The sequence below is a fragment of the Lemur catta genome, chromosome 11, assembly GCF_020740605.2.
Source record: "Lemur catta isolate mLemCat1 chromosome 11, mLemCat1.pri, whole genome shotgun sequence".
NCBI classification, from domain to species: domain Eukaryota; kingdom Metazoa; phylum Chordata; class Mammalia; order Primates; family Lemuridae; genus Lemur; species Lemur catta.
Genome location: NC_059138.1, coordinates 74,830,112 through 74,846,615, shown reverse-complemented (window position 1 = coordinate 74,846,615; position 16,504 = coordinate 74,830,112). Strand labels below are relative to the sequence as shown.

Sequence of the window (16,504 nt, the reverse complement as noted above, 5' to 3'; positions counted from 1 at the left end):
TTTTGGGGGCTTTGTAACACACTGCCAAAGTAGATTTTGGAGAACTTAAAGTTTACATCTGCCCCTAGAGATTGGACCTGGTATTGACTATATTATTTATAGATGTTATGATCTAGTAGGGTCTTCTGGGTAAGCATTACCTCCTTGGAAATAAACAGAGCTCCCCAGAATGTCGGCTAGAACACCTGGGCTTGTCAAACCCAGATGCTGCAAATGACTCCAGCATTAGAACTTGCACTGTGAAGAAGAAAGAAGACAAAGGAAGAAGAAGAAGGAGAAGGAGAAGGAGGAGGTGGTGGAGGAGGAGAAGGAGAAGGAGAAGGAGAAGGAGAAGAAGAAGATGAAAGAAGAAAGAAGGAGGAGGAGGATGAAGGAGGAGGAGGAGGAGAAGAAGAAAGAAGGAGGAGGAGGAGGAAAGAGGAGGAGGAGGAGGAGGAAGAGGAGGAGGAGGAAAGAGATCATGGAAAAGGTTTACCTGTGCTTGGTTGCCGGTGTGCAGGGGCGGGTGTGGCGAGGTCTGGTGATGTGCTGGGTGTGCATGGAGGTGGGAGTGGGAGTGATGGTGTGGGTGGTTCTGCTGGTGATGGGGTTGAGGGTGAGGATGGTGTGCTGGGTGCTGGTGCTGGTGCGGATAGGGGTGATGGGGTGGCAGTGTCTGGTGCTGATGCGGGTGTGAGTGCATGTGATGGTGCGGCGTCTGGTCCTGCCGGGAGCCCATCATTTCCATCATGTGTCCCATGGTGTTCATATTCCCATTGGACATGGCAGCAGGGTGGTGAGTCAAAGCGGCCTTCAACCTCTGAAATGGAACAAAACAAGAGGGGACAACTGAGGTCACTCATGTACATGACAGGGATTTTGAAGCAAAATGAGTCATATTTTCAATTCTATAATATTTTATAGTAGAGTCATACAGTCGTTAACATTTTTCTCCTGGTATCAAGATAACTCTTGTGTTAATTTCATATTTTCTTACATATTATGGTAGGTAGGAGGGTCAGTATGTTAATTCAACTGCCACCTCAAATGAGCAGTATATCCCACCAAGATATAAACATTCTCCAACCTTTTTGGCACCAGACCGGTTTCATGGAAGACAATTTTTGCACGAACATTGGGGGGGGACAGGTGGAGCTCAGGTGGGGACACAAGTGACGCAGAGTGGCTGTGAATACAACTGAAGCTTCGCTCAGCTGCCCACCACCCACCGCCTGCTGTGTGGCCCCCCCAGTTCCTAAGTTTCATGGAAGACAATTTTTCCACGGATGCATTGGGGAGGCCCATTGGGTGGCAGAACTCTGCAGCCCGATTCCTCAAAGGCCGCAGACCAGTACTGGTCCACAGCCTGGGGCCTGGGGAGCACAGTACTAGACGGTATTGCCTACTAGCCTGTCATCCGTCCTATCATATTTACAGCTGAATGCAAGTATAAACCAAATAGAACCATTTGCTATGATAAGGCCACTGAACAAAGGCCCCGATATGGCACTGTGTTTTTTAAGAGTCATGAGCATAAAAAGCTTTGCCTCTCAAAAGGTTTTTCAGACATAAAGAAGAATTGACTTCAAATTTTAAAATGTAGGAAGAGCACTAATATCATTTTAGGGCTTCAAGTGAGCATTAGTAATCTATAAATTTGGAGGCAATGTGTAGGTCTTTTTCATTTGTTACCATGATATTTCTCACTGTCCCGCCTGATAATCTAATTTTTCTCACTCAGTAACTTTCTTCTGACTTTGAGAAGGGCATAAGGAAAGCAGAAGAATATGGACTATTGTGCCTTTTTTGATGGCCACATCAACGGGCCAGATATATTTCTAACAGAAAGCATTATCCATTAACAAGCAGACATGCACACAAACACCTTCTCCCTGAAGGTAAAGCAGGGGTCAGTGAATTTTTTCCATAAAGAGTCAGATAGTAAACATTTTTGTCATTGCATGCCTTCTGGTCTCTGTCATAACTACTCAACTGCGCTGTTGGGGCAGAAAACCAGCTGTAGACAATATGTGAATGATGAACATGCTGGGTTCTATTCTAATACCATTTTATTTAGGGACAGGAAATCTGAGCTTCATATAATTTTCACATGTCATGAAATTTTACTCTACTTTTGATTTTTTTTCCGCAATCATTTAAAATGAGAAAACCATTCTTAGCTCATGCGCTATACAAAATTAGATAGCAGGCCAGTTGGCCCACAGGCCATAGTTTGCTAACCCTGTTCAAAAGAGTCAGTTGGTAATCAGTTTAGTCCCAGTTTCTTCACAATTGTTTTTCCTTCGACACAGGCAATTATCATCATATCCTGAGGGGCACAATGTGCTAAGTACTGTATAATGCGGGTGCTCTCACAAATGTGTCTTATGCAGAGATGACAGTCTAATTGGCAAACTCACATGAGCTTCATGAAGTATTTACTAAGGGACTCAAAGTTGTCTCCTGGTTTGTGTTCTTATCTGATTGATGATAGTGGTGTGTAATCACTGGGCAAAGGAAGAGCTGTACTGAAATGATCAAAGCCACCATGCTCTACCCCTTGTACAATATTAATGATTCTCAACCAGTTAAACTATTGAAAAACACCAATTCAATTCATCAAAATCTTTAATTAAAGAGCCTTTACTTGTTTTTTAAAAAAGAAAGAGGATGGCAGACTATAAGTTAATATCAGATAATCATTTAAAGTATTTTTGACATCCTGATTCAATAACCATTTTGTCCACTTGTCTCCTACTTTTAAAAAATTTTTATAAATTTTGTTACATGGATATGTTGTGTGGTGGTGATGTCTGGGCTTTTAGTGTACCTGTCACCTGAATAGTATACATTGTGCCCAACAGGTAATTTTTCATCCTTCATCCCCCTCCCACTCTCCCACTTTTTAGAGTCTCCAGTGTCTATTTCACTCTGCATGTCCACGTGTACCCCACTTGCCTCCTCTTTCACAAGCAACAGCTACTGCCCCACAGCTCCTGACCTTCATGATAATAATTCTGAAGGGGTCAAGTTCCCTGAGTCTCTGGGAAAGATTAGATGCTGGGCATTGTGTTTACCACTAGAAACCAAAAGTAAACTAACACTTCTCATCTTCAATTTTTAGAAATGATTTCATTGTTTTTATAAAAATGCTCATTATGAAAAATTTAAGCAATGCTTAAAAGTGCAATGAAGTCAGCAACAAGTGAGCCAGATGTGTTGTTTATATTTGGTGGGTGAGCAGCATTCCAGACAACACTATATAGGCATATGTATAGATGGAAGAACAGCCAGAATAATTTCTTAACAGTGGAATCACAATAGCATGTAATTTAAAAAACTTTTATTTGACCATGGGATAGTGAAGAAGTGAAAATTCAGTGAATTGCCAAGCTTCAGATACGTATTTCTTTACCCGAAGAAAAGCTTCTGAGTATCTCCAAACTTAAGGATGAAAAAAAAGTATAAAAAAAGATTATGTTAAAATCATTATGGCTTTTCTAAAATTGACATATTGGACAGTATTAATGGGCTTTCTAAACTATTCCTTGTAATTTTATTATTATAAAAGTACATAGCTGCATAGTAAAAAAAAAAAATCAACTCCTACAGGAATATTAGGTGAAAAAGTAAAAGCCACCTGCCTAACCTTCTCGCCCTGAGCCCCAGTCCCAGTTCTCAGATGTAGCCACCATGTATTCTCAGACATGTGCTTAGCATTTGTAAGAATATGTGCAAGCCCTTTTTATGATATATAGTTTTATACCCTGTTTTTGGTCACTTTCACAATGTATCTTCTCTAAACCAGGAGAGAGGGTGCCAGAAGGCATGCCATTTACATTTTGCCAAAACCAGGAATGAACTGTGTTATGCCACCTCCCCATCATCAAGAGGAAAGGCAGAAAGAAAGACAGGGGGCTAGAAGAGTTGACAAGGGGAGATGTCATTGCTGCACAGTCCAGCAGTGGCCATGTGTGTCTGTTACTTGGCATACAACTGGAGATCCAGATGCACTTTGGTGGATGGCAAGAATTTCCAGCAAGCTCACCTGCAGCAAGGGGTCATCTAGGGCCCAGCAGCTTCACCTCTCTTGTTGTATTTGTGAAGAACTGATACTTACATTTCCCCCCATCCCAAAGCATGGGTATATTAAGGTTCACGAGTCCCTTCTCCCTGCCCCTACTTCCTGACCCTTGGGTATAACCCTTCTGTAAGTCTTCTAATACTCAGGAGATGAAGGGCAAAGTCCCATCAGCCCTTGCTTTTCCCACCCAGCGACACTGGCCTACTTCTAGGCCCTGGAGGGTGTACCGTGGTCCCTTGCATGCACAAGGCCTTGCATTTGATACTCCTCTTGCCTGGAACGCTCTTTCCCTTTCTTCAGACATTCTATAGCTCTCAGCTCCAGCCTCTTCCTTAGTAAAATTCTTCCTGGTCTCCTGGTCTATATCAATTTCTGTTGGTATGTGATTCCAGCAAAACCATATTCCTTTTTAATTAAAACAAACAGTTTGTAGTTATATAATTTTTAGTATGATTATTCAATTAGTATTCATCAACTGTCCCAGACTGTAAGTTCCATGTCGGATTTTGCTCAGTGTGAAAGTCACAGCTTTAGCACAGGCCTGATACATATTATAGACTGAATTCATATGTTTGGAATGAATGTATGAATGAATGAATTAGTGCATGAATGAAACTTTCTGAAGCTAATGACGAGGGTGCAGCATTTTTATCTTGGATCACTGCAGGTGGTATTTATATGGAGGATGATTTTATTAGTCAACCAAGGTTAGCAGAATTGACTACAGAAGTCATGTAGACAGATGGGCTGTGAAAGCACAGTCAAAACAGCTCCCCGCTCCACACCCTGACTGCCCTCTAGAAAATGATAACACAGAAAAGAAAACATAAACAAGAGGCATGCACGTTAACTTTATCTTAATATGTTTTCCCTGAAATTGTGGCAAGGAATATCGAAAAGTCGTGTAGGAGGGGGTCATCGTGTTGTTCCTTCGATGCTACAAACAACTTTTCCACTCTTAATTAGGAGCAAATGAAGCTTGACAAAGAAATACTATGCACCAGATCTTCATCTCTCAAATAATTAGCTTGTACTGTTAACGGAAATTGCTTGATTGCCTCGGGTCTATTCTTGCATGTTTCATGCCAAGACAATAATACTAGCAATGCTTGTAACATTCCATTTAACTATTTATTTACTCAACAAATATTTATTGGGCTTAGACTATGTGCCAGGCACGATGCTAGGCACATCCTTATTTGCCCACTATCTGAAGGAAATGAGAGACACATAAAACCAAAACTTTTTAAAAGCATTGGAAAGAAAAAAAATATACATTTAAAGGTGGAATTGTAGACTTTCAATCATCCCTCAGAAAATTTGAGGCTCCTGGGTTAAGCCTACCCTCCCCGCATCAGCCTACATCATATTTGAAGGAAAACAGTGAAGATAAATGCTTATCAACCTGCAGTGCATATGCCACATTTAATATTGTCCATGTCATTTCAAAATAGTTTGGGACACTTCTCAAAGTCCTAAGGAGCCTACCGCTTCCCTGAATCCTGGTGCCAACAAGAGCAATTGCACTGTAAGTCATTAAAATATGCCAAATATAGGTATTTGTACCCCACTCTCTTAGGGATGATGAATGGCCAGTAAATGAGTCCAAGCTGGATTTTGCAGAATGATTTTTCTTTTTGAAGCTGAACTGTGTCTTGTTTTAAATAGCATTCTGCTTAATGCCAAGAAAAGGCAAGGGAGAGGGAGGGAAATTAATGAGCAAATAAACTTATATTTTTCAGCCATAAAAACCAGGGTTATTACTGAGGTACGACTGCAAGAAAGGAAAAATGATTGTGTCGACTTCCTATCGTCTTCTACCATGTTCATTTATTTGAGAGAGCAAATTGGGAGAGGCAGTGAGAAGCCCGACACGCAGCTGGTTTCAGTCAGGAGGGGTCATTTTCGTTCGGCCTGTGTATTTTACAAGCTCCTAGTTCACTGTTCCCGAAGGGAGGGTGGGCCAGCTGCCCGGGATCTGAGTCCTGCTCAGGGACCAGCTGTCCACCTCGTCCCCTCCCAGCGTGGCCACTGCCATCACGGCCCAGCCCCGGCCCCTCTTTAATTTTCCCTTAGCTCAGTTTAGCACCATGGCATGTCGTGTGAAGCCCAGGTACACACACACACGTCATTGCCACCACAAGCGTGCATGCGTGTGTGCCTGGTGACTACGCACACACACAACACACCCACCCACACCCACGCCAGGCAATTTATCTCCCATTAGCAACTCACTCATGCCAATTAGAAACATTTGTGGAACTGTGACAACATTTCTTCTTCATCTTCAGCGAGCCGATTGCTTGTGCTTTATAGACTCTGAAAGCCAAGCCGAATTATTAAACGTTATTTGAAATTCACTTGGGTGAGGGTGAGGAAGTTTAGAGCATTCTTTCTAGAAAGGTTTTAATTATAAACAGCTGTTGGGTTTTGTTTCAGCAAAGAAGGTGATAACGTCAAAATGTAGCGTTTCTGGGTGGACCACAAGGAAGAGGCTGTCTCCATACAAATATGACAAAACCTGTGTTCATATTTCCTATTGAACACAAAATACTTGCCATCAATCACTCGCCTCCCCAAAGCATTGCTGTGAAATGCAATTTTTTTCTTTCTTCCACAGAGGGAGGAGTCCACACAGGCTTCTGAACGGTCTAGTCAGTGGTGTGAAGCCAAAACTCTTTGCTGGGTGTGTGCTTTTAATATCAATGATTACTGACTTCCTCTAGGTAGCAAGGATTTCTGATATTGTCTCTGAATTAGTTTTTTTAAAAAAAACAGCTGATATTGGTCTGCTGAATTTAGTAAGTATAAGTGGCCCGTTTAGATTCCAAAATGCTTCCAAACATGAGAGGTAGGAAAAGACAGAAAGAAAACTGTCCCACGCCATCCATGGGACAGTTACATAAACTGCAAGCTTCATTTACTAAAGCAGAAATAGTTCTAATGCCCAGATCACACTTGGGCGTCAGGATGTCCACTGAGAATGAGTGTATGTCCCTGATAGCACAGTGGACCTCAAAGTCCACAAACATTCCAGGATCACCATTAAGATAATTAACTAAAATAATACTTGATGCAATCACTTGGAATAAATGTCCCTTTTAAAGTTTTCATAGGTAACTTGGCTTTGATGGTTTCAGAACGTAAGCAATATTCTGCTTTAGATTTTGCTTTGGTAATAAAATTTCAAAAAATCCTACCAGGTTGGAAGGAGACATTACCCAGGAAGAGAAAGACCTAGAAAAATACCTAGGAAAAAATATTCATACTCTGTCATGTTATATCATTAAAACTTATTAATTCTGAAGATATTAAAAATGATATAATTAGTAAAAAAAACACAAAGAAGCTGTATTGTAAATCAACATTCTAGTCCAATGGAAAATGGCACAAGGAAATCTTGAAAATAAGGATGGTACTTGAGAAAAGTGGAACTTCAGCAGTTCCACTGTAAGCGATAAAAAGAATTCCGTGCTTGATGAGACCTCAGTGTTAGGGGATACATTGAATTTTGAGGGTTAAAAAGCCAAACAAACCCCAGAGACAAATCTTAGCAATTTCCCTGCCAGCCTTTTTCATATTAATATCTAAATCCTATATTAATTACAGTTCTGCAAGAGTGAGCCCTCCATTTGTTCTTGTTAAATGGAGAAATTAATGAATGCACATTTATAAAATTATTTTATTTCAGATACCATTTCCCTGCATCTCTTGGACTCGGTGGTTGTCTTTTATAATTCAGCAGGATGGGGAGCATTCTAAGAGGCTGTCCATTTTAGTGAATTTCAGAACAAACTGCTACTGTGAGAGCCAGAGCTAGTCTTAGCTTTCCTATAAGACAGCTTTACTTATCCTTGGATAAGTAACTCACTTAGCTCCACGTGCCTTAAGCTACCTAACAAAAGAGGGCAGGATCCTTAGCTCCTTATTCCATCAGAGAGAGGATCTGAGTTGATGTTTGCTAAGTGACAGAAATCTATTAGAGAAGTGAGTTGGATGAATGTCTAAAATAAAGAAAGAAAAGCGTCACTGTGGAGAAATTTAGAAAAAGAACAGAAGATTTAGGAGTGAGAATTCTTGGTTTTAAAGTCTGGCTCCATGACCTTGGGTGGTCACCTTGAGCTTCAAATTTATCTTCTATAAAATGGAAACACACAATGAGAGGAGAGCCTGTATAACCCTAACGACGGCCATAGTAACCAGTGGGACACAGTAGAGTTGTTTTGTGGATGAAGGGTGGGGGTGGGGTGGGGGTGAGGGTAAGGTTAATACCAGCTTTCTATAAAAAATAAAGCACAATGGAATATTATTCATCCATAAAAAGGAATGAGGCACTGATACATGCTATGACATGGATGAATCTCAAAAGCATTATGCTAAATGAAAGAAGCCAGACACAAAAGGCCACACTTTGTATGATTTGATTTATATGAAATACCTAGAATAGGTAAAACCATAGAGACAGAAAACAGATAAGCTGTTGCCAGGGCGTAAGGGGAGGGTTAAGGGACTGTTTAATGGTCCTAGGGTTTCCTTTTGAGATAGTGAAAATATTCTGGAATGGGAGGTAATGGTGTACAACATGTTGAATGTGCTAAACACCACTGAAATGTATATCTTAAAATGGTTAATTTTATGTGGATTTTACTTCAATTTAAAAATAAAATCAGAATCTCTTTTCTTCTAAGTGGGTACTGATACAAACTCTTGACTTCATCTGAGACTTACTAATATTATTATGATATCATCTTCAGTGAAACACTGTATTAGGAAATGATAAAGGCCAACAAGATATGTTGCCTTAGAATGACTACAGTCAATGCCAGGTTTTTAGTATTTGTCTCAGAAACTTTGACTCCTCTGCAAGATACTGGTACTTGCCTTTTCTTACAACTATATCATCTAGCTGGCTTAGAAAGGAGAAATTCAGAAGCTAGAGCCATCAACTGTGTATGATACAAAGCTGGTAGAGAGTGTTCAACACACTGCATGAAGAATCAGCATCCACAAAGATCTTGTCTGATAAGAGAAATCTAACAATAATCAGTGTAACATCTTACTCTTGGTTAACAAAAACAAAACAAACCAAAAAACCAAAAAACTAAAACAACAACAACAACAAAAAGAAAAAGCACCTACTATCCAAAGTAGCTTAGGGAAGATGTAGCTTGGCACTAACATATCTATAACAGAAGGATGCAGGGATTTTATTTGACTTTCTAAAAGCATCATTATGGAATGCAGATGTCTAAACAGCTGTGATTGTTCAGCTGCATCAATAAAACTAGATTAGAGAACTTAATGCAAGAATGAGTCCTATTCTTCTCTGCCCAGGCCACAATGTACACCGTACAAGCCTGTGTCCCCTCACATGTCTGCCCCCACCAAAGATCTGACAATCACACCTAATAGGTGTCAGATTTTCCTCGAGGGGAGCATCTCAATTCTCATTTGATGAGCATGCATGCTGTTCCCGTTTTTCTCCTCTCTAGCACTGTTATGAACATCCCGTATTTACACATCTGGGCATGGGCATGTTTGCTTGACTATTTCTTAAAAGTGTTCACTATTTAAAAAAAAAAAAATCTGATGAATTGATCCACCCAGTTGGGTTCAATTTCTGAGCTGAGACAGTGGTGGTGGCGACAGTAGTGTGTGTGTGTGTGTGTGTGTGTGTGTGTGTGTGTGTGTCCGTGTGTAGGGAATGGGGCTGGTGTCCGTGAAAGGAGATTTAAGGGAAGGGATGGGGGGCACCTGACAGGTTCAGCTTTAAAGAGCCTTTTGTTGGATCTCATTTTTTTTATTCTGTCAATATCCCCATACTCCGTGAGATATTCTAGATCCTCTGCTCCTTTCTGGCCTTAAGCATTATGGGATGACCTCAGGTACTAATTTGGCCCTAGAAGACATTATATACTGGTTTCCCTGGGAACTTTAAAGGTGGTGAATACACAGTGAAGGTAGAATAAATATTTGTCAATTGCCAGCCTGCCCGCTGCCCGAAAGTCTCCAGGAGTGGTGCCTAACCATGTAATGTCTTTGAAGCACTGGCCTATAATTTTCTCCACAGAAAGAACACTTTCTGGTGGTGATTGCAGGGAGAATAATGCCCTTTGTCTTGCTAGCAAGCACTACTCACCCCTAAAAACCCAGCACCTGCAAACCTGGTAACTTTAGGTGAGGGCTTATTTCCAGCTTTTATAGAAGAAAGTTCTATTGGAAAAAAGTAATCCCTTGTTATTTTATTTTGGACGAGCTTTTAATCAGAAACATAGGCAGTAACATATGTTAGAAAAATACATATGAAGCACAGGACTTTGCATTTATAACTGACTATGGAAAATTCATGCTAATGCAGCTTAAGTTTGGGATTTTAATTGCACAGAAGTCAGGAAACTCAGAGTTCAAGTTCCCACAGCAAGCTTCACTCCACATGTGCATCACAGGGCCTTTCCTGAGTGGGTGATCTAATTATTTGGCAAAAAGTGGTGCCATGAAGAGTGATGGAAAGGATTTCTCCTCAGTGCTACGCTTCTCATAATCCCAAGCAAGATGAATAGGGAGCAACTTTAGCTACTAAATTGCACCCTTTTTAATGCACAGCAGTCCTTGGGAACGTGCTCGGTGCCCATCGTGACAGCAATCCCACCGTAGCGCCTGGTGCAGGAGGTGCAGGACTTGGCCGTGTGCTGCTCAGGGGAACAGCCTGTTGCCATGACATGACCCAGTTCCCAGCAGATCCCTCCCCAAACCCTTGTGGGGGCAGCTGCGTCCAGTGGGAACTGCCCCAGTGCTATCCCCAGAGGGCATTTCAATAACTCTAATACTGAAATTTTGAATTTGAAAGTTTAACTAAAAAGCCCTTAAGGGACTGGAGAATGAGGCTTCTCTAAGCATACCTTTGTGTATCCCTTGGGACAGTTGTCCAAGACAGCTGTTCTCTATTGCTGTCTTCTGGCTTCATTCTAGTTGCTGGGAGATGGCAAGATGTGTGCCATTGAGCCCCTGTTGGAGTCATTTGGTGTTATGGCCAAGGGGGCCTCAAACTTAACTGTAGTAAGAAGTCTCCAGGTGTTTCTCTCATTATGGGGTAGTTGACTGTATGGAAGTTTAGGTTGTCTTGTCCCTTGGTATCTGTATCCAAGTCTATCTAACACGTTCTATGTGTGTCCAGTGCTGCTTTCTTCTTGGGAAAATGGTGATGGTATATTTGGGTCCTCCATGCTATGCTTTGCCTCTGGATCTGACCCTTGCCTGAGGGCCCCAAAGTGTAGGGCCCCCAGTACTCACCACTGAAATGGGAGGAGGGTGGTGGGGAGAGAGATTGTAATAATCTTGATTCTTAAGCACCCACTTAATTTCCTTCTTGGACTTTGTGTTAGTGGCCCAAAGTCACTGGACCAATAGCTGAATCAACTTGCTATTATGGTTCTATCATCCTGTTGAAGAAGAGTTCCAGGCCTGCCTGTGAGTGGGCTGGAGTATACAGTGCTCATCTCAGCAGTCATTTGATGACACAAACAGCACACCTTTAAATAGCCCCTGGGTGCTGAGCACATTGAGAATCCATGATGCCACTTGTGAACCACCTGGTCTCCCTGAGCCGGGAGGACTTGTAGAAACCTCTAGGAGACTCAGGGTCAAGGCCAATCATCACTAGTAAGAGCTTCCATCGCAGTATAATCTTGAGTATTTTAGTCCAATCACATCAGGGAGAATAAAGTTGTGCTTGAGGAAGCCAGAACAAAACACAAAATCTTTCCTTTTCCCCCTGCATGTCTACATTTAAGGCATTTCAAAGAGGAACCATTCATAATTTATGAAGAATCTGGCCACATGTGTGTGTATAGAAAGTTACACTTAAGGAGAGCTTTTGACTTATGCCTAAGAAGATGAAAGTGCAAAGCATTTCCAACCAAAAATGAGAAATAACTTATTTTCTGAGCTGATATGCATCCAAATCATGCTGGTTCTCTCCTACATTTAAAAAATAACATTACTAATTGGGTATTGGAAAATATTGAGTATTCTATGCTTTTTTCTAGTTTCCGAGTTTTCTCTAGTTTTGTGGGGTTTTTTTCTTTCAAGTGGTATGATGATCAGAATCCGTGAACTATTTGGCATATTTTTGACAGTGGAATCGCAGGCCCTTGCTGAGCTATCTTTTTAGATCTCCTTTTCTATTGTCTCCATGACGTACAGTTCAATGAACCAGAGATCTAAATCTACTATTTTACTGCCTACAACACAAGTAATGGGGTGGTGGGGTGGGCAGTGTGAAACCATCTCTTTAAATCACATTGTCACAACTGAGTACCATTCTAAAAATGCCAAATAGAAAGCTTTCTGGTTGATTTATTAATTGAAAATGGCCTCTCTAAGAATTTATCTTCTAACAAGCTTAAGATATCATTTTCATGATCTGTCTTCTTTTCCATCTCAGGCTATTTCTTCTCTGACTCCAAATTTCTCTTAAGCAACTGCTCACCAGGGACTGACAATAATATAGTAGCTTGCCCTAAATCAGTACCTTCCTCCTAGAGAGAGCAAAGCTCTTTGCAGACATTAAGCCTGTGAAGCAGGAGACAAAGATAATTCTCCACCTTTTGGAGATAATAGAAAATTCCTTGGAAGAAATGTCAAGTCACCTGCTTAGGAGTCAGTACAGTGAAGGAATTTGAAGCTGGTGTTGTTCTTGGTGGTGCAGGCTACTTGGATTGACAGCTTTCTGGGTGGAAGAAAGATGGCAGATAACAAAGAGTAAGGTGGAGAAGGCAAGAAGGAAGGAAAAAGCAAGGACAGAGGGAAGGACAGAGGACCTGGGGAGAGTAGCAGGAGTAAAAGCAAGTCAACTCTCGCTGAAGATGTAAAACATAGACTATTTGAGGGCTCTGATATTCATTAATTTACAATGATAAGGCAGAATCATTGTAAAAGAGAAGTGAATGCAAGATTGAGTCAAAACATTCCAAACTCAAAACAAGCTCAATTCCTTTTTTTGGAGAATTGTCCACTCCACCCTAGTTTCCAGATAAATTAATCACTAAAGGGACATTAGCGAGTGGTTTCTTCTCTTCACCCTATGCCAGCAAGAGAGAGTCTGGATCTGGTGTGGCAGAGGAACTGACTCCTGTAAGGTTGTTTTTATATGAATAACATCATATACAGACATGTGCCCACTCCTGTCAGGTTTTCAAACCCTGAGTGGTTAACCAGAGGCTAACAAAATGGTTAACCAAATGTGTCAACCACTAAGCCACGTGGAGATGGTGATGGCAGTTCTAGCAATGGGGAGTTGTTCTCCCATTTCTGTGACACATTCCAACCAGCAGCCCCAGCCTGATTTTTAGAATGGCATAGTGTGTAAAGAGCATATTCGGGTCTGCAGAGCTCACACAGGTGAAGCCCAGCTCACCAGGGGAAGGGCCTTCTGCATGGATGGACTGCTTCTCCTGCTAGGCAGATGTTACTGCTCTGGGTATGCATTGAAACATTTTCTCCAACATGTCCACATGAAGTGAGCTCACCGCTTGGTTCTGGGCTAACTGATGGGACCAAGCCCATCTGAGTGGGAATCTTTTTTTTTAAATATTAGATGGATTGTTTTTCTTGGTCCCATTTCAGTGCCTGCCATTTTTTCCCTTACTTTTTTTTTGTTTTCTGCTCAAAAGTATCCTTTTATTTTCTTCCAAAACCCATTCACTACGGGAAGTATATCATCATTAAGCTTTCTTGGTGGGACATCACATACTGTATGTTTTGCCAAGGAGGATAACAGTCAATAGTCAAATACTCAACTTATTATGGTTGGATAACATTTGCTATGAGTAGGACTACTTTTTACAATAAATGAACAGAATTGATTTGTATTATTTAGAAGCTCAAAATCCTTTAGGAGGGATATGTACTAAAATTCAATCTTGTAAACAAAGAAAGAAAGAAATATTATACTCTTCTAACATCCACCCTAACTCTTTCTCCCAAGCAAAAAAAAAAAAAAAAATTAAAATAAAAATCAGATTCCAACAAGAGAAAAATGCATCTAAGTGCTTTTGTTCATTCTATTCAAAAATCTTACATTCAGAGAGATGAGCACACAAGTGCACAGAAGGAAGTGAAACTCAGTGGAAAGCAACTGGGGGAGAGGGAGGAGAAGGGAAGGGGGAATAAACCAACCTAATGAAGAATGAACACTATTTGGGTGATGGGCACACCTATAGCCAGGAGTTAAGCATTACAAAAATGATCCATGTAACCTAAAACATTTGTACCCCCTTAATATTTTGAAATTTAAAAAAATCTTGAATTCAATCTGTGTACACAACGATTCCCTTGGTGTTCTTGGTTGGAAGATTGTGGAGACATAGACAGAGGGAAGGTGAATGGAAACAGAAGCATGTCCTCATTCTTTTAAGCCTCTTTTGTCTATCACACCAGGTTTTAAAATTTTTAACTCTTCTCAGTTTTTCATTTAAAGATAGTGTACCACTGGATAAAAATACAGGACTCTAAGAATGTGTATTCATGACCCATGCTGATGACACCAATTCTTATTACTATATTAATCTGTCTTCTGAAATAATAGTTACACGTCTCTTTGAATCCTAATTTGGGGCCCTGGTTTTGTGTGCAGAGATCATAAGCCCTCCAAGTGCATTCTCTTTCCATTCCACTGCTGTTTGCTTAGCTTTGATCTCAGATAGAATTCAGATCTCTGTAACATCAGTTGTCAATTAAGTGTGTTATCAAAAGGATACTACAGCACAGAATGTTTTACTCAGTGCTGGTAAGCTGTGGTGTTTCCAAAGCACATGCCATTCAAACTCAATGAATGGACCTGCTGGGAAGACTGACCTCCTTTAAAACCAAGATACCCCCAAAAGGGACGTGGAGGTGGGCTAAAAGATACAGTGCAGCATCAGTCTGGTTGATTTCCTCCTAAATGACAGTAACTACCCAGGTTAAGAGGTGAACACCCTCAGGATTAGTCTACTGTGATCATCTCAGAACTTAACAGTTACGAAATAATATCAGATGAAATCCACAAATCTCATGAATCAGAGCTAACGACTGCATTAAGTGATTCCTGAATTTACATTTAACATGGTTCTGAGTTTCAAGGCTGGTTCAAAGAATACCTATAAAACAACTAACAAGGAAACAAACTCATTGCAGTACTAGTGTCTACAGTGACAGAGATAGGTGGGCTCTGTTTATTCTGAGAAAAGAAGGTTGTTAGGACAACTGAATGAAACATTTCAAATGCAAGTTAAAGTCATACTCTTCAAGTACTCTAGGAAAAACAGTAAGACTACCATTTGAGGGAGATTAACATGTCAGATGCACATCTGAGATTCCATATTTCTGTGCTGCCAAAATATATGCCAATGTAGGAATACAGAAGACTCAAAGTAACTGAACCTTTCACTCTTACATGTTCTTGGGGAGCGTGGGTGATGTACAGCTTGGGCTCTGATGTACTAAGGCTGGTCATTAAATGTTCCATGACTTTTTTTTTTTTTAACCAGAAGAGGGTTTTAACCTGGCTCCAATTCAGCTAGGGCAATGGCAGCCTCCCTCCCAAAGATTCCTTCTGCCCTTCCAATTGACAAACACTTGCTTCGTTTCCTCCTACAGAGTAAGGATCATGAAGAATGACTGGCTGAGCATGGCAGCTCCTCATTCTGCACTTCCCTGGTGTTTGGGGGGGAAGTTGTTCATTCTTTCAACACACATTTACTGAGCATTCGCTCTGTGCATAGTAAGTAACACCAACACAAAGACGATACTGCCCATTTCCAAAAAACTCGAAATGTAGTGGATCCATTGCCTGTGAAGTGCTGTGACATTGTAGGTTAAAAGGGTTGTTTCTACTGAGATTTTAGATCAAGGTTAGATTTCTCTAGCCTGAATTAAATAAATAGTGCTGGAGCTAGTTAGCTAACTAGCATTTTTAGACTGCAACATATCAAATCTATGTAGTTAACTCTGGCCTAAACTGGGATTTTTAATCATGGCTTAATCCAGTGGTTCTCAACTGAGGGCAATTTTGGCCTCCAGGGGGACATTTGCCAGTACCTGGAAACATTTTTCATTGTCACAGCTTGCGGCAGGATGGGCAGGGTGCTACCAGCATCTGGTGAGTAGAAGCCAGGGATGCTGCTAAACATTAAACAATGCACAAGATAGTCCCCCACAACAACAAATTATCTAGCCCAAAATGTCAACAGTGCCACAGCTGAGAAACCCTGCCTTAACCTGACAGCCAGGCTAACTAAACCATGACTAAATAACATTTATCAATAGCTTATTTATTTTATGACTTTGAAGGAGACACCATAGGACCACTGTAATGTGGTATTAAAATCGACTGGTATCAAAATTCAACTAAATAACAAAATATCTTCCTTGTGACATTTCCCCTCTGTCTTTAACGAAGTT

At 40.9% G+C, this 16,504-nt stretch overlaps 1 protein-coding gene across 3 annotated transcripts in view; it reads right to left on the bottom strand.

The window, feature by feature from the left end:
* Window positions 1-16,504, bottom strand: part of LOC123647634 (cyclic AMP-responsive element-binding protein 5) — a 121,330-nt gene that overhangs the window by 13,761 nt on the left and 91,065 nt on the right. For all 3 annotated transcript variants that reach the window (XM_045565243.1, XM_045565245.1, XM_045565246.1), the window contains exon 4: window positions 476-799. In XM_045565243.1, coding sequence (XP_045421199.1) covers window positions 476-799 — 324 coding nt within the window. The remainder of the gene's footprint in view (window positions 1-475; window positions 800-16,504) is intronic.